At 41.6% G+C, this 18,364-nt stretch overlaps 1 protein-coding gene across 1 annotated transcript in view; it reads right to left on the bottom strand.

Annotated features, from left to right (window-relative positions):
- The window catches only part of LOC124607302 (para-nitrobenzyl esterase-like), a 72,252-nt gene that overhangs the window by 14,376 nt on the left and 39,512 nt on the right, over positions 1 to 18,364 (bottom strand). The window contains exons 6-7 of the mRNA XM_047139596.1: positions 8,988 to 9,138; positions 8,707 to 8,888 (exon numbers count right to left, since the gene is read on the bottom strand). Coding sequence (XP_046995552.1) covers positions 8,707 to 8,888; positions 8,988 to 9,138 — 333 coding nt within the window. The remainder of the gene's footprint in view (positions 1 to 8,706; positions 8,889 to 8,987; positions 9,139 to 18,364) is intronic.

Here is an 18,364-nt window from a genome sequence, read left to right as displayed (position 1 = left end):
TTACCCTTGACGCAGAATCACAGACAGGAGCGCCTGCGATGGTGTACTCAACGACGAACCTGGGTGCACGAATGGCAAAACGTCATTTTTTCGGATGAATCCAAGTTCTGTTTACAGCATCATGATGGTCGCATCCGCGTTTGGCGACATCGCGGTGAAAGCACATTGGAAGCGTGTATTCGTCATCGCCATATTGGCGTATCACTCGGCGTGATGGTATGGGGTCCATTGGTTACACGTCTCGGTCACATCTTGTTCGCATTGACGGCACTTTGAACAGTGGACGTTACATTTCAGATTTGTTACGACCCGTGGCTTTACCCCTCATTCGATCCCTGCGAAACCCTACATTTCAGCAGGATAATGCACGACCGCATGTTGCAGGTCCTGTACGGGCCTTTCTGGATACAGAAAATGTTCGACTGCTGAACTGGCCAGCACATTCTCCAGATCTCTCACTAATTGAAAACGTCTGGTCAATGGTGGCTGAGCAAGTGGCTTGTCACAATACGCCAGTCACTACTCTTGATGAACTGTGGTATCGTGTTGAAGCTGCATGAGCAGCTGTACCTGTACACGCGATCCAAGCTGTGCTTGACTCAATGCCCAGGCGTATCAAGGCCGTTATTATGGCCAGAGGTGGTTGTTCTGGGTACTGATTTCTAAGGATCTATGCACCCAAATTGCGTGAAAATGTAATCACATGTCAGTGCTAGTATAATATATTTGTCCAATGAATACCCATTTATCATCTGCATTTCTTCTTGCTGTAGAAATTTTAATGGCCAGTAGTATACTTCACATAAGGGGTAATCGTAAAGTTACAATTACTATATCGTAGAAAAAAGGAAGTTACATAATTAATTTTCAGTTTGTTTCGAGGTACGAGTCTATAAACTTGGTACACTCTGAAATCTCCGTGTTACTGTGCCGTACCACAGCGTAGAGGACCCAATACAGTCCATGTACAAAGTAGAGTGCTGTACAGTAATTCGTTTTGTGAATTTGTAGGAGAACAAGGGTGAAAAAGTCGATGTTGGACTGTTGGAAGTGTACAGCAATAATGCAGTATTATAATACACCATTGGTAAGGTGACTTAGCTGCCTCCGATGAGACCAGTTGCCAAGAATACGTGTTGTTGTAACTACTGTTTGTAACACAGAAACTTCGATGATCCGAAATTTACTGCCGTTGATGACATTTATGATGCTTTAGCTTTTCTTCTAAGTATTGATCAATGGGATTCATCGTTTACTGGCTTAATTGTCATCCATGCAGCTGTAACAGTACCATCTTTGACTACGTGAAACCACAGCAACTGCCAAGCACTGCTGATTCTTTTTTATTTTCAGGCTAACATTATTTTGATATTTAGGGAATGTGCATCTCACTAGTATTTCCAGTATTAATTATTTTAAATCGCATGATAATAGTTGAACATTTTTGTGCCAGTCCAGGCAGTTGATGACAAAGTTACAAACTGTGCATTTGTAGTAGGAGATTGGAGCTCCCAGGGAACAAAAGGATGGGGCACATAAAGCTCCGAGGCAAGTCTGAATCCGTCTTAAGTACATTTTAAAGCATGGACTAGCCACAGGGTACTAAGTAAATGTTACATACAGAACAACTGGTTGTTGTATCTAAGGTGGCATACTTTGTGGTGAACTCTCTTTAGAGGTTGCAGTGTGAAGGTCAACATACGATTATAATTAATATCTAAAGTTCCTGACTTCTTATTAATGTACAGTGTAATAACACTGAAATGCTGAGAAATATGATAATCATCTTCTGTAGATATTAATTTAGCTTCAAACGTCAGGAGCAGTCAACAATTACCTAGGTTACTCATCAAGCAAGCTGTAATATTATAATGGTGCGTGAAAAAATTGAGAGAGCTTGACCCGGTAAAAAGTCATTCACATTACATCACATTTTACATTATGCTTCTCAGCACTTCATGTGACAAAAAGCCAGTGTACGCATTCTGAGCTTCCATCAGAAATAGAAAATCTAATGTGGACTTCAAGTATGCAACAGCTGTGCAGATTGTTCTGATACTGTCTGAGCTTTACGTATGTTTTTAGATGAAAATTAGTCCTTGATGCTGCAATAACTGAACGTTGAATGGATGTTAGTTGTAACAGAGTTCTGTTTCAAAACTCACAGATGAATGAATGAATTAATGATGACTGCATTAAGGAAACGAAGTGTGACCAAACAAGACTGAATGACGAAGTGGTAATGCGTCCCTTTGAGAAGATCGCTAGAGAGGTGAGGGCTCTGGCGGTTGACGCCTGGGACATCACAATCAAGGCGATAGTGGGGAAAATGGCAATTTTCAGCATCTTCCGTGGCATTTTGCACGTGACACAGGTCGCCATCTGATGGGTTCTGTAACCGCTGCACCGGTTCAAACAGACCAGCGAACCGAGGTGACAGAAGGACTGTCGCAGCTGTGGGAAAATGCGGGTTCAGCACCGCCGAGATAGCTGAAGACCTAACCGTCATCGAGCCAGACGATGCTGAAGTTTTTTTGTTGCCACAGTGTGCCGCTAACAGATTACGCTCGTAAGGGGCGTACCGTCACAGAAATTTAATACTGACTTCTCCCGATAGGTCCCAGGAGACTGACATGACGAAGCGTCGCATGACGTTGTTATAGATTTGCTTCCGTTCCACAATAACGCTTCACCTCTTTCTGCACAGACCACGATCACACACACAGCAGCTTTGGGCTATCAAATTTTGCGTTAAACCCCATATTCAACTAGTACCGCACCATGTAACGTCTTCCTCTTTCTCCGGATCAAGGAGCCACTGCGAGCCACGTATTTCGAGAAGAACAACGAGATGATTTTCGAGGTGGAACGTTTTCTAGACAGCCAAGACGTAAACTGCTGCAGATATGGTCTCCGCCGAGGTAACTATCGCTGGAAAGTATCTTAATGTGTTTATTGATCATTTTGCCAACAGTTGCAGTATTTACATTAGGCGACTAGTTTCAAACCTTACAGGTTCATTTTCAGGCGTTACCCAGCGAAGCTGCACTGGCAGTGCCTGATTTTTATAATAAACATCAAAGTGGCAACACATGCTTTATAAATGTCTGAAGAATGAATTCCACAATCCACATGTGCCTCTTACCAGCTCAAAATCGAACTCAGTGTACCAGGTTTGAAAACGAATTTGCTGGTTCCCTGTCAACGAAGTGCTGAAACTGAAAAAAGCTGGGGAATATGTCATACTGAAGAGTGCGAATGTGGAGGAGAACAAACAACATCGACATGTTTCATGATCCTTTCGTGCTGAAACAGCGTAAATGAAATTTAAAACCACGTGACTACCATTCCCTACTGCTACTACTACCACTTAGTACTACTAGGATTTACAGCCCTCGGAAGGCCTTGGCCTGCATCACAATATCCTGCTATTCTATCCTGTCCAGGACTTTCCATTCTCTGGCACCCAACCTTTTTCATGCCTTCTTCAATTCCGTCCACCCATTTTTTTCTGGGACGTCCCTTCCGCCGTTTGCCTCGAGCCTTGCCATCAAAAATCTTCTTACATCTTCTATCTTCCTCCATGCTGACCACGTGTCCTGCCCATCGCAGTCTTCTTATTTTAATGATACTGACAATTCAGGTTTATCAAAAAGTTGTTCTAATTCTGCATTCGTACGGATGCGTGAACCTTCTTGACCGTATATTGGGCCGCATATTTTACGCAGAAACTTTCTCTCCAAATGCTAAGGATCCATTCCTCATTTGTAGTCATGGTCCATGTCTCGGCACCACACATAACAACTGGCCCTACAATTGTTTTGTAAATGAGGATTTTATGTTTTCGTGATTGAAGTGAGCTCCTAAGCATGGGAAGTGGGGCAAAGTAGCATCTGTTGCCTGCTGCTATTCTACCTTTCACCTCGCTGCTGACGTAATTTGTTTCTGTGATAGTCGATCCGAGGTACTTGAAGTCTCTCACCCTTTCAAACTTCTTGTAGGCTATCCTGAGATTTGGTAGGTTTCGCTGGTTGGTCTTTGCCATATATTTGGTCTTTTCGACATTGACTAACAGGCCAAGTTCCCTTGCACCTCCCTCCAGTTGTTGATAGGCATCAGCCAGCATAACGGTGTTTCGCCCGAGTAATGCGAGATCATCTGCGTATTTTAGGTACAGCTGTGAACGATTACAAATGGTTCCCCCTCTATTTATCTCTATCTGACTTATGACTTTTTCCAGGCAGAGGTTGAATAGCAGTGAGGAGATATTGTCACATTGTCTCAGTCCCTTCTTCTCTGGGGAATTCGCTCTGTATTTTTACTTTAAAGTTGGTTTTACTGAGGGTCATCATAGAAAGTTTAACGAGCTTTGCCTCTTCCATCACATTCCGCAATGTCACTCTTGAGATGCTACCATAGGCTTGTTTAAAATCGTTATAAAGCTGATGTATGTTTATTTTTTAAGTAGTATGAGTAATGTGAATATTTGATCAGTTGTCGGTCTATTTCTTCTAAAGCCACTCTGATAGTCTCCAATTCTCTCTTCCACATAGGGAGTAAGCCTCCTAGTTAGCATATGTAGTACTTAGCAGGGATATTCCTCGGTGATTCTGGCGGTTTAACTTATCTCCTTTTTTATATATAAGTCATATAATAGTCGTTTTTCACTCCATTGGCATGCTCTCCTCCTGCCATATGTTCAGTATTACTTTATGTATTGCTTTCCACCATATTTGAGAAGTTCAGCCTGGATCTGATCTTCTCCAGGTGTCCTATTATTTTCTAAAGCCTTAATGGCTTATATCACTTCCTCCAGTGTGGGTTCTGGTGTTAAGACCTCTGGTCCATAATAAGTTATTTCCAACAGTTCTCCTTGTTCTAATCTTTCTACTTCTGGGTTCAGTAACTCTTCGAAGTATTTTACCCATCCGTCGAGTATTTTATTACTTCCCCTATCAAATCCCCTTCTTTATTTCTACATATATTTGTTCTGGCCTGAAACCCAGCCTTTCCTTCTTTAATCTTTTGGTACATTTCTCTTCTACTACCTATTCAATTTCTTCCATTTTTTTCTTTTCTAGTGCTCTTTTCTTCTTTCTGCAAACCCTCTTAGCTACACGGCACTTCTTATTCTAGTCATCCAGATTTTCTGTAGTTCTTCTTTGAAATAATTTCATTCGTGTTATGTTACGCTCCTCAATTCTTCTCATACGTTCTTCATCAAACCAACCTGCCTTCGTTAGAGTCCGTATAAGTCCTAAAACCTCCCCAGCTGCCTCGAGGATTGCAGTCTTACATTTTTTTCCTCATTATTTCTATATGTTCATTTGATGTGTTGGTATCGTTCTTAATCTCCTCTTCTATTTTCGTCTGATATGCTCTCCGTATTTCTTCTGACTTTAATTTCTTAATGTGAAGACTCTTCTATTTGTGACCTTAATGTTTACCAATAGTTAGATCCTTTGCCTGCACTTAATTCTCACTCTGTGATGGTCTGAACTGCAGTCCACGTTGGCTCCTAACATCCATTACGTCTGATCCGTGCCTCCGGTCAATCAATATAGTTTGTCCATCTGGTGACATTCGTGTTTCTTTGTGTATCTTTTTGCGTGGAAAACATGTAATTCTGACAGTCATGTCTTACTTACAGCAAAATCTACAACCCTAACTCCATTGTCATTTAAATATCAATATTTCATGGAGGTTATGTCTTCCTATAGTTATTTGAAATGCTTCTTCTTTTCCTATTTTTGCATTCAAGTCTCCTATTAAGATCTTAACACCATGTTTGGGAGCCTGATCATACAACTGCTCTACCTTGCTGTAAAGCTCATCCCTCTGTCGTTCATTTGCCTCCTCTGTGGGTGCAGGTACGTCTATAATTGTTATACTGAAAAATTTTCCCCTTAATCTTAATATGGACATCCATCCGTTGATTGGTTCGAAGCGCATTGTAGCGTGTTTCAGTCCTTTGGCGACCACAAAACCTACATCAAAGGTATTCGTCCGCATGCCCTCGTATATCTCAATTATCATTTTAGTAGTACAGGATGATTATAAATGGGTGATCGTAGGACAATGAAACTTTGTGGAAACATTTATAAGAACAAGCGGAAGAGAAATAACGAATAAATCGTTGAACGGAAACATTTCTGTTTCCACAGTAGAGGGTAACACTTGTTAACTGCGTACCATGTGGTGAGTGCCCATCGATTCTGCCCGGTGTTGATTGAGACAAGCAAATATATTGATACGTGGCTCCAGGAAAAAGGGTACGACTCGCAAACAGTAAGTATAAAGTCTGAAGTCAGACGTGATGGACAGAGGTAGGCGGCTGTAGTGAACCTCGGGCACGCTGCGGGTGGCTAGCTTCGGAAATTGGTGTTGTGTACACGGTCGTAGGAGGACAGCGCGAGGAGAGATGGGTGGCCGCTGTCAGCGGAAGACCTATGCTGCAGACGAGGAAGTCTGTCGGCGTGGGGCTTTTGGTTGTCGCACCGCGTTGTGATAAGGTCTGATCTCTGGTTTGGAATACTCCTTGCCTGTGGAACTAGAGTGAGCATTCCCGAACTTTACAAAGAAGTTCTTTGACTGTCTCCAAGATCGTCGTAACCTTGCTCCGTGTTTAAGACTTACATCTGCTTTGGGTTGTGAAGGGGAGTTCCCTCGAAGACGAGCGTGTGCTCTGTTTTCCCACGTGTGAGTTAGTATCGAAATTTTGGAAGATACTGATGTGACTCGGAGTGTCTATGTTACACGCAGTTGTGTACACAGTGGCGTTCGTTAAGGTTGGCTTGTGGCAGATGAGCAATGTAAATTACGCAGAATCTTTTTTTCTATGCTCTCTGTGAATTACCTACAGCATGGGGAGCCATCTGCAACTGGAAAATGGGGCCTAAAACATCGGCTTTCACTGTTTGTAAGCTTACTGAAAGTTTGGCGTGCCACGTATGTATACCGCTTGGCTCATACTAGGTTACATTTCTTGTAAGATTGGATTTAATTGTTCTTATACTGGTCAGTTAGGCCCGCTGGTGTTTGAACAGTATTTGATTATTCATAACTCATATTATCAGTTGTTCTTGGGCGTTCTCTCCGTATAACACCTGTCATTGCGTCAGTAAGTTAGCTGCTGGGCAATAATCGGTTCTTCTTTGATGCAGTGCTATTTGTTTTAAATATTTAATCGAATTGTTTCTTTTACTCGTCAGTTACGGCCGTCTGTGCTTATGAAATATGTGCTTCTTCATATACTCATATCGCCAGTTGTTCTTTGGGGTTCTTTTAGTAAATCACGTCTCGTATAGTAAGTAAATTTGCTGCTGGGCAGTAATGGTCACTTTGTTAATGATGTGTTATTTTGCTTTTAAGTTTTTAAACTAATTGTTCTTCGCATGGTAAGTTACGACTACCGTCGGTCAAAGTATATTTGCGTATTAGCTGGTAGTTAATGATGGAAGCTTGCTTGAGGCTGTGTTACTTGCTTTAAGTATTTAACCTAACTGTTTTATTGAGAGTCACAGTTGCGTACTCAAGGCTATGAGGTTTTCTATCAATTAATTAACTGTATCACTGGTCAGTCATGAACTTTGTGATCCCGAATTGTAACAAAATAATTAACAAGGGTACATGCAGTTAACACTGACACGACTCTTTGGAATTAGAAGCCTTCAATTTTTCGAAAAGAAAAATTGTCTAGAACTTATTGCAGTGAAAGATACTCGTGAAACCCATTTAATTGAAACTGTTCTTCCTAAAGCAAGAGCTCTGTTTGTGCCGTTCACTGCAATTAGCCATCTTGGTGCCTTGTCTTATTTAAGAAACAAATGTTTTAATAATCTACGTCTTTTATTGTATTGCTCCTGTAGAGCTCAGTGCTTCCAACTCTGTGACCACTGTTTCCAAGTATAACAGCCACAAGATGAAGTACCACACAACTTCTGCCCCCCCCCCTTCCTCCCCGACCCTCCACATCCCCTCACCCTTTTATTCTTTCTTACTGGGTGCGTGTTTCACCGCGTCTACGTTTAAGGCTACACACGCTGCTCAGTGTGACGACCATCTGCATCAATTACAACCTGGAACCGCACTAGACTTTGCTCTACTGCTGCCCGGGAATGGTGGAGCGTGGAAAGTTCAGCTGCTTGAAGATCGCACATTGCGTTTACCATTCTCAGCCCTGGCAGCAGTAACTTTTTCATCAATTTGTGGCGCAATTCTCCGTCGGCCTCTCTCATGAACAATTCCCAGGTAGCCAGTTATTCGAATTTTGCGATCATGTTCTTCAGCTGTGGTGCACAAAAAGCACCCCTTTGCATTCCTTTAATGCCTCAAACTTAGTGCTTGATACTCGCTAAGAGCAGCAGCGCTGTTGCGAACAGCTTTACGATTAAAGCCCTGTTGACCTTGCTCAGACTCGTGTCAAAGGTCTGCGCTTGTAATGGACGCTGATGCTCGTGTTTCAGTCCTGCGTCGCCGTATCCGTACCGCCGACTGACAGAGAGTCACGACACTAACACCACTAACAGCGCAAACCGCGCAGCACACGGTCTGAACATCATTCCTATAAAGCTGGGTACCCGTATAGTAGCATTTAAAAAGACAACCAACCTCTCAGGTTTTCTACAACCAGATCGTTAATTTTCGTGTCATCCTTTTGTTACAGCTATCGCACAGTAGAAAAAGATCACTTAAGTATTGACTCACCTGCACTAATGGCTCTGGATTTTCTGCAGAGATAGTTTCGTTGACAAAATAAAAATTTCTAATTCTCAAGGCAGCTTCTGTCTGCTCTTCGGTTGTCGGTAGGTGAAGACAGGGGCCCACGACTTGCTCAAATTTTTCGTTCAGGTTGGTGATCACCTCTGACTGGCTGAGGATGCTGAAACCTGAAGAAAGAAGAGTTAGATTCAGTAAGCGCTCACTTGAGGAAGTAAATTTTGTGCATGTGCTCCATTTGTACTAATGCATAATCATTTCACACTCACCAAGTTCAGCAGAAGTGACACCGATCATGAGAGGCACTTTCGCAAAACGGCCTTCGTTCAAAATTGAAATGGGAGATTCCGTCAGGAAAGCGCTCTCTGTTGGTGGTTCTATATTTGCAGTCCATACGATGGTTGACATATACAGCTTCTCCTGCAAATAAATCCAAAGATCTATGTTACTCTTTTTCTCAGCATAACATCAAGTGACTGAAATTTCATTAAGGATATCATTATGTTGTGAATTTTTATGAAGGGATCTTTGTCATAAACCGATTTGCATCTCTGCTTCTTAACCCACCAAACGTGATATACATTGGTTATTTAGTTCCTGGAACGAAACAACTTACCACATAAGGAACTTCTCTTCTGTAGTATGGTATCACAGGTAAAATAAATTAAATTTACAATGATACGTTAGTAAAATTCAGATAAAATTGTGGTGCAATATAAGAAAGAAGGGACCTCTGTAAACACTTGGTTAATCAATTCAGCTTGTCAACAAAGAAATGTCAAACATAATTCTATAAGTAAAACATAAAACTAAAACACAAATAACTTGAAAAAACCTAGAAAAACTGCAGAAAAATTTGTAAGGGTGAGAATGAATGTTTACTCTACAGCTGAGTGTACGCTGATTTGAAGTTTTCTGCCAGATTAAAACTGTGCTGGAGCAGGACTCCAACCAGGACTGGACAGTTCACAAAAGTTTCAAATCAGCGAACACTCCGCTAAAGAGTGAAAATTCATTCTGCAAACAATACCGCAGACTGTGGCTAGCCGTTTCTCCACAGTAACCTTTCTAAGAGTAGGGCTAGTCCCACAAGGTACTTGTGGTAGTAAAACTGTAAGAGCGGCTCTATAGAGCACTTGGCCATAAATGGCACTTGTCTCGGATTCAAGTACGGATGGTACCCATGGTTTTAATGTGACAAAGTTTCGAATTATGGCCGCATTACAACTGTAAACGATAGTGAACGAGAAAACGACAGTGGATGCTGAATGACAGAGAAGTTTGTGTCGCGAAACAGAATTAATTGTTTAAAACAGGTGTAGAAGAGACCATAACTTTACACCTACAGGGACTGGACCACAGTACCGAGAGAAATTCGTGTTTAAAAGTAGAGAAATTAGTTAAGCCTGCAGAACACGTTATTGCATTTGACCATAAAACACCTGTCTAGTATCTACATCTACATACATACCCCGCAATCCATCATACGGTGCGTAGCGGAGGGTACCTCGTACCACAACTAGCATCTTCGCTCCCTGTACCACTCCCAAACAGAACGAGGGAAAAATGACTGCCTATATGCCTCTGTACGAGCCCTAATCTCTCTTATCTTTGGGTCCTTTCCGCGAAATGTAAGTTGGAGGCAGTAAAATTGTACTGCAGTCAGCCTCAAATGCTGGTTCTCTAAATTTCCTCAGTAGCGATTCACGAAAAGAACGCCTCCTTTCCTCTAGAGACTCCCACCTGAACTCCTGAACATTTCCGTAACATTCGCGTGATGATCAAACCTACCAGTAACAAATCTAGCAGCCCGCCTCTGAATTGCTTCTATGTCCTCCCTCAATCCGACCTGATAGGGATCCCAAACGCTCGAGCAGTACTCAAGAATAGGTCGTACTAGAGTTTTATGAGCGATCTCCTTTACAGATCAATCTTCCCAAAATTCTACCAATGAACCGAAGACGACTATCCGCCTTCCCCACAACTGCCATTACATGCTTCTCCCACTTCATATCGCTCTGCAATGTTACGCCCAAATATTTAATCGACGTGACTGTGCCAAGCGCTACACTACTAATGGAGTATTCAAACATTACAGGATTCTTTTTCCTATTCATCTGCATTAATTTACATTTATCTATATTTAGAGTTAACTGCCATTCTTTACACCAATCACAAATCCTGTCCAAGTCATCTTGTATCCTTCTACAGTCACTCAACGACGACGCCTTCCCGTACACCATAGCATCATCAGCAAACAGCCGCACATTGCTATCCACCCTATCCAAAAGATCATTTATGTAGATAGAAAACAACAGCGGACCTAGCACACTTCCCTGGGGCACTCCAGATGATACCCTCACCTCCGAAGAACACTCACCATCGAGGACAACATACTGGCTTCTATTACTTAAGAAGTCTTCGAGCCACTCACATACTTGGGAACCAATCCCATATGCTCCTACCTTAGGAGTCTGCAGTGGGGCACCGAGTCAAACGCTTTCCAGAAGTCAAGGAATCTGGCATCCGTGTGATACCCTTCATCCATGGTTCGCGAGATATAATGTGAAAAAAGGGCGAGTTGGGTTTCGTAGGAGCGATGCTTTCTAAAGCCGTGCTGATGCACGGACAGCAACATCTCTCTCTCAAGGAAATTCATTATATTCGAACTGAGAATATGTTCGAGAATCCTGCAACAAACCGATGTTAAGGATATTGGTCTGTAATATTGAGGATCCGTCCTTCTACCCTTCTCATATACAGGCGTCACCTGCGCTTTTTTCCAGTCGCTCGGGACTTTACGTTGGGCAAGAGATTCGCGATAAATGCAAGCTAAGTAAGGAGCCAATGCAGTAGAGTACTCTCTGTAAAACCGAATTGGGATCCCATCAGGACCCAGCGATTTATTTATCTTCAACCCATTCAGCTGCTTCACAACCCCAGGGTTGTCTATCACTATGTCCTCCATACGGGAATCTGTACAAGACTCAAACGGCGGTATGTTTGTACGATCCTCGTGCGTGAAAGATTTCTCAAATGCTAAATTTAAAATTTCAGCTTTCGTTTTGCTGTCTTCCATTGCCAGGCCAGACTGATCAGTGAGTGACTGGATGGAAGCCTTCGACCCGCTTACCGATTTTACGTAAAGACCAGAATTTCCCTGGCTTTTCAGATAGATCTTTTGCTAAGGTATGACGGTGGTAGTGGTTGAATGCTTCGCACATCGCTCTTTTTACAGCAGCACGGATCTCTACTAACTTTTGCCTGTTCTCATTCTACCGATCTTTCTTGTACCGCGAGTGCAACTGCCTTTGGTTCCTGAGCATTCTCCGAATTGTGCTGTTAAACCACGGTGGGTCTTTTCCGTCTGTAACCCACTTTTTCGGCACATACTTGTCCAATGCGTGATTTACAACGTGTTTAAAATTTGTCTATAATTCTTCCACGTCCATCGTACCGGAAGTAAATAAAGTCGATTCATTTACTACGTGGGATGCTAACAACTGCTTATCTGCTCTTTCTAGTAAGAATACTCTCCTAGCCTTCTTGACCGACTTTTTAACTTTCGTAACTATAGACTTAATGACAACTTCAGGATCACTAATCCCTGCCTCAACTCTGACACTGTCGATGAGGTCTGGTCTGTTCGTGGCTAACAGATCTAAAATATTTTCATTATGCGTTGGCTGTCGATTTAGCTGCTCAAGACAGTATTCGGATAATGTGTTCAAAAGTAATTCACAAGACAGCTTGTCTGTTCCACCTGTAATGAATCCATAGACATCCCAGTCTATAATAGGTAGGTTGAAGTCGCCTCCGACTAATATAGCATGATCCGGGTACTTCTGAGATACAGAATGTATACTCCCTTTGAATGATTCTAGAACTTGTAATCTCCCCACGGAAAATTACCCTCTACCACGCAATAATTAATAATGGTCAATCAAATCATCCACATTTATTCGCTTTTGAAAAGCATATGATCGGATTTTCTAGTAATATATGCGCCGACAGCTCGTCGACGCCAAGGTATTTTCCATTACGTTTATTCTTTGGAATAACAGAGAGACGTATATGTATTCTCCATGGTTATTATAGAGGGATAAGGAGGACAGCTTCGGAAGTATCTGTTGGAAGATTGTCGGGTTTCTAAAAGAGACATATTTGCTCTTCTTCTTGCTAAAGCGAGCTATTAACGTTTGTGCCACTAGCGGGTTATTTGAAGAGAGAGAAAAACTGAAAATGCAAATTAAGTAAGACTTGGAATTAACAGAAAACGGAACATGTAATGGAGATGGATTGAGTATACAATTTTCCTCAGAAATAAGGTTTGTGACCCTTTTATTCTAGAGTGAATGACGAATGAGTTCTTTGTCTGAATCACTGACGATCGCCTTGGCCCTGTAATTAGTGGGGAAGTTTCAGCTGTGACGAAGAGAGCCTGCAATCGACAAGTCTTTATAAAATCGTCCAAAAAGGCTTCGGACACATCTGAAATTCAAAATCTGTCGTAAAAGGAACGAATTGTTCAAACGATCGATTTTCCCAACTGAATGCAGCGCTTAACAATAATAATAGATATCAAGATCTTTTACAGCAAGCCAGCCGCTGAATGTTAAGACGAAGGGCTCCACCAGAGATTCTATTGGGCTGATTTCACGTAATGAAATATTATATTTAAAATCGTACATAGAAGAGAGAGAGAGAGAGAGAGAGAGAGAGAGTGAATGAAATTAGAGAAAATACTCAGAATCTTCCAGTAGTATAATTGTTTGCCTGTCTTATCACGGATCAGCCTAAAGACAAAACAGGAGGCCCTTACTTTACGGTACAGATTTATGTGTGAGAGTGAAGGAATCATAAAGGCAACAAATACACGTCTTTACAGACAAAACATTACACCAAGTTAGCGGCAAGCTGCATTCCCAATAACATTATATAATTCATTATAATGGCCAATCCGTGACAGGACACGTTTTTGGACGTTGGTAAAATAATTTTGTTCTCTGTTTCATGTGAACTACGACGAGCCAACTTAACTGACGCTTGGAAAAGAGAAGAAATACTCGCAGTCAAATTAAGTGGATCTACAAATAAGAACATAAAACAACACGTTGAGAAAAGGCAGGATTTATAATTTTATTATTAAGGCTTGCTAGTATAGATGAAGTATACGCTTTTCTATTTAGTATTATTTGATATTTGAACATTGATTAATTGTGTTCATGCTAGATGTAGTTCGAATGACCTGCACCAGTTGCATTTATCTGTATAAGTACAGTAAGAAACTAGCCACAAAAGTACTCTTGTGTGAACGGAGTTACATATAGTGACAGTAGAAGGAAGATATATATATATTGACGGTAGAACATTTATATGGTTTTAACTAGGGCAATGTCTAAGATGAGTCAAGCAGAGCAGAGCAGCACGCAACAGCCTTCAGCTGTTAGCACTGATAATAATGATGCAGTAAGAAGTGTTGTAGAACCGATGGCTATAGATAGCGCAATAGAACGCCCTGTAGATACGGAGGGACATGTAACGGCAAGTACGCAACATGGATTAGATCCATTAGTCATTATCATGATAACCGAGAGCATGAATAATATGAATACAAAATTAGCCTCAGTTACTGAAGGGCAGGAAAATTTGAAAAACGACATGAACGCGAAATTAGCCTCAGTAACTGAGGGGCAAAATGATTTGAACGCGAAATTAGCCTCAGTTACTGAAGGGCAAAATGATTTGGATACAAAATTAGCCTCAGTTACTGAAGGTCAAAATGATTTGAACGCGAAATTAGCCTCAGTTACGGAAGGACAGGAAAATTTGAAAACAGATTAAGCAGCAGTTACAAGACAGTTTTTCCGAATTAGAGCAGCGGATAGAAGCGAAGACCAAGGAACTTAAAGATCAGGCCGAAGAGACGGAACGAAAATTAACCGCACAAATAGAATTGGTGAAAGCTCAATGTGAGGAATCTACTCACCGCGTACGTGTAGAAATGAAGGATTATGTGGCTATTAAGATAGATACTGTACGGGAACAGGTGGAAATGGTTCCGCAATTAGTACAAAAGCAAGATGCCATGTCATGTGCAATTGCGCAACTTCCTGAATTGGCACGTACGCAGACTAACCTAAAAGAAAGTGTTGAACATCTGACAGAGCGTCAAGACGTTATAGACCACCAAATTAATGTATTAACGGGTAAATTATCCGAAATCATATTAGAAAATAAAAGGCTAATGTGTGAAAACGTTGAGCAAAATGTTAAGGCAGCATTCCAGAGTCTATCTGGCAAACAGGAAGAGAATTTGTTTGCGAAAGGACTTGAGGAAGTGCGACAGCAGTTAGGTGCTGATTTAGAGCATTGGAAACAAACGATAGAAGAGTCGATGCGCGTTTTACAACAAGGCTCAGAACAAATGAAACAGGCCAGCAGCAGAAGTTGGCACCGACTATAGAGCCAGTTACTGCACATTCGCACACGATACCGACTTGTGCAAGTAACTCAAACATTAAATTGCCACGAGCTAGGTGTTCGCGTGAAGTCTTATCTAACGGAGATTACGAAAGCATTTGCCATGCCGAAGAAAAAATGATAAAGCATCGGCAATTCCAGATTTTTAACACTGACAAAAGGGGGGTCCATCCAATTGTTTTTATTCGAAGTTTCAGAGGAGTACTATCCAGAAATTGGTCGGAGTGGCAGAAGATCAGTTTCGTCACAGGATATATACAAGGTTCGGGGGCGATCTGGGCTTCGGACATGACTTCTGTTTGCTCGACATATGACAATTTTGAGAAGGCGTTTTTAGCAAAGTTCTGGTCAGAAGGAGTACAGGAACGCCTGACGCAGGAGGTGCTTTACCCAGAGCCTTTCTCCTTTTCAAAAGGAAGCCTTAGGAAGTAATTTGAAAAATATATAAATAAAACAAGGTATTGGGACAGACCTATGCCCTTGCCAGATATAATAAACATACTTAAGGCAAGACTACCAACCAGCATCCGGAATCAATTGATTTACGGCAACGATAAAGACTTGGAGTCGTTCCTCACGACGTTAGACCATATAGATATTATCGAAGAGAACAACCATAAAGCCCGTAATAACAGATTCCAATATAGGGAGATAGAACCTCTGCCAAACGATAGACAAGGGAATGCACAGAGATCGTTAAATAGTGGAGAAACCCCTCAAAATCTCAATAGTAATACCGGCAATAGTCTTGCGAGGGGCTATCCAAGGAACAACAGGAATGGGAAAAGATACAATCCCGTGTGGGGGAACGAAAGGAATTTCAGATCTCAAGCCTGGAATAATAACAGTAATAGAAAGTGGAATCAACCGGGGGAATGAACTCAAATAACCAACATCAGTGGGGACGGACATCTGCGAATCAACCGGTAATTACCGAAGTGACGGACGATGTCAACCAGCAGGCAAATCTAAATCCAACAAACTTGTAAGGACCCACTCGTGCCCCGGAGGAGCGGTCAACAATTGGTTGAGGGGCAACAGGATATGTGTACCCATGCTAACGTATAATGATGGACGATTACTGGCAGATGAATTGACCGAGGACTTAGAACCCCAAGATGAGGATAAGGAACAGGTGGCAGTAGCCGAAGTGCAAGTCATTTTGGAGACTGTACCTATAGTGGCGGTTTTACACACAGCTGCAACCACAAATGTTATTTCGGAGGCTCTATTCAACAAGATCAGAAATATAAGACGAGTACCAATTTTTCCAGTTCAAAATTGCAGAATAATAGGCGCCGTTGGGGCTCGATCGGCTAATGTAAAAGTGCAGTCACTACTTAGTGTAGAAGTCGGAAATGTAGCAATATTAAGCACATTCCTTGTTGTGAAAAATTTGGTGGTAGATTGCATTATCGGAGTCGACAGCCTATGTCAATACGGATGCAGAATAGATTTTAAAACAGGAAAAATTTGGTTAAATGTAAATAAACAAGAAATTGAGTTGGACTTGTTGAAAAAAGAAAGCCTTACCAGAAAATATAATAGTGGGATCAGTGTGCAAGTAATCAGGACGGCACAAAATTCTAAACAGCACGTAATTAATGAGTTCCAAGTCAAAGGAGATTTCGGTCAATTAGTGTATGAGAAGTTAAATGAATCCGTCTGCATTATTGAAGATCAGAAGAAGCAGCTCAATGAATTATTATTAGCGTATAAAAACGTGTGTGATGAAAGGCCAGGAGTTATTAAGGGATACATAAGCCATCTCTACGTTAAGCCGCACGAAACGTATTGTAGAACTTTCTATCCTGTTCCCTGGAGGTTAAAGGCTCAAGTTCAAAAAGAAATAGATCGCATGTTGAAATGGGGTTTGATCGAACCCTCTACAAGCCCATACTGCTCCCCATTGTTGGTCGTGCCAAAAGCAAATGGGACTGTGAGACTGGTACTCGACGCCAGAGAAATAAATAAAATCATAATTCCAGTGAGAACACATCCGGAAAACATAGACGAACTTATACAACGGTTCCAGGATGTCCAATATTTGACGAGCATTGATTTGCGGAGTTCTTATTGGCAAGTCAAGCTGGATGAGTCATCAAGGAAATATACGGCTTTCATTTATTCCGGAAGAAGTTACCAATTTACTGTAGTTCCTTTCGAACTCAACATTAGTGCTGGAATCTTTATAGCAGCTCTAGATTATGCACTAGGCCCAGAACTAAGAAGCAGGATAACAGTGTTTGTTGATGATTTGCTTACAGCATCGAAGACTTGGGAGGAGCATATTACCTTACTGAGTCGGGTGTTGGACGTGTTCAAAACCATGGGAATAACTGCTAACCTACAGAAATCCCATTTTGCAGTAAACAGAATCAAGTTCCTGGGGCATATAATTGACGCAAAGGGAATTTTACCAACCAAGGAGAAGCTAATTGCGAGTAGTAAGTTTCCAACACCCAGAAATAGGAGGCAATTAAAAGGGTTTATGGGTCTTGCCTCATTTTTTAGAAGGTTTATAACAAATCAGGCCATGAATGCAGCAGCTCTAAATAGTTTGCTGAAGAAGGATGTGCCCTGGCTCTGGACATTAGAGTGTCAAGAAGCATTCGAAGAGATAAAGAAGCAATTAGTAAATGCACCGCTTTTGTACCATCCGGACATGCAAGAAGAATTTTACTTGTCAACAGATTCGTCGAATGTCGGTCTTGGAGCGTGCCTTTTCCAAGTACGCAAGATAAATGGACAACTTACCTTCTGTCCTATTGCGTTTGCTAGTCGTGTTTTGTCCAACTGTGAACGAACTTACACGACGACAGAATTAGAGGCTCTTGCGGTCGTCTGGCGATTTAAAAAATTTCATTATTATCTATATGGGTCAAAGACTATCGTATGTTGCGATCATCAATCATTAACGTTTTTACAAACGTGTAAACTGTTACACCCCAGACTGGCTAGATGGACTCTCGTTTTTACAAACGTGTAAACTGTTACACCCCAGACTGGCTAGATGGACTCTCGCTCTGCAACAATACCAGTTTAAGAACGTGCATGTCTCAGGACAGCAAAACATTATTGCTGACGCTCTATCAAGGTCACCGCAGGGTTTGACTAAAGAGATTGAAGTAAACAATAACTCAGAATTCCCTGTATTGCTGCT

This window comes from Schistocerca americana, chromosome 3, assembly GCF_021461395.2.
Source record: "Schistocerca americana isolate TAMUIC-IGC-003095 chromosome 3, iqSchAmer2.1, whole genome shotgun sequence".
In the NCBI taxonomy this organism is placed as follows: Eukaryota; Metazoa; Arthropoda; class Insecta; order Orthoptera; family Acrididae; genus Schistocerca; species Schistocerca americana.
Note: the sequence above shows the minus strand (reverse complement) of the source record. Positions and strands in the feature narration are given on the sequence as shown.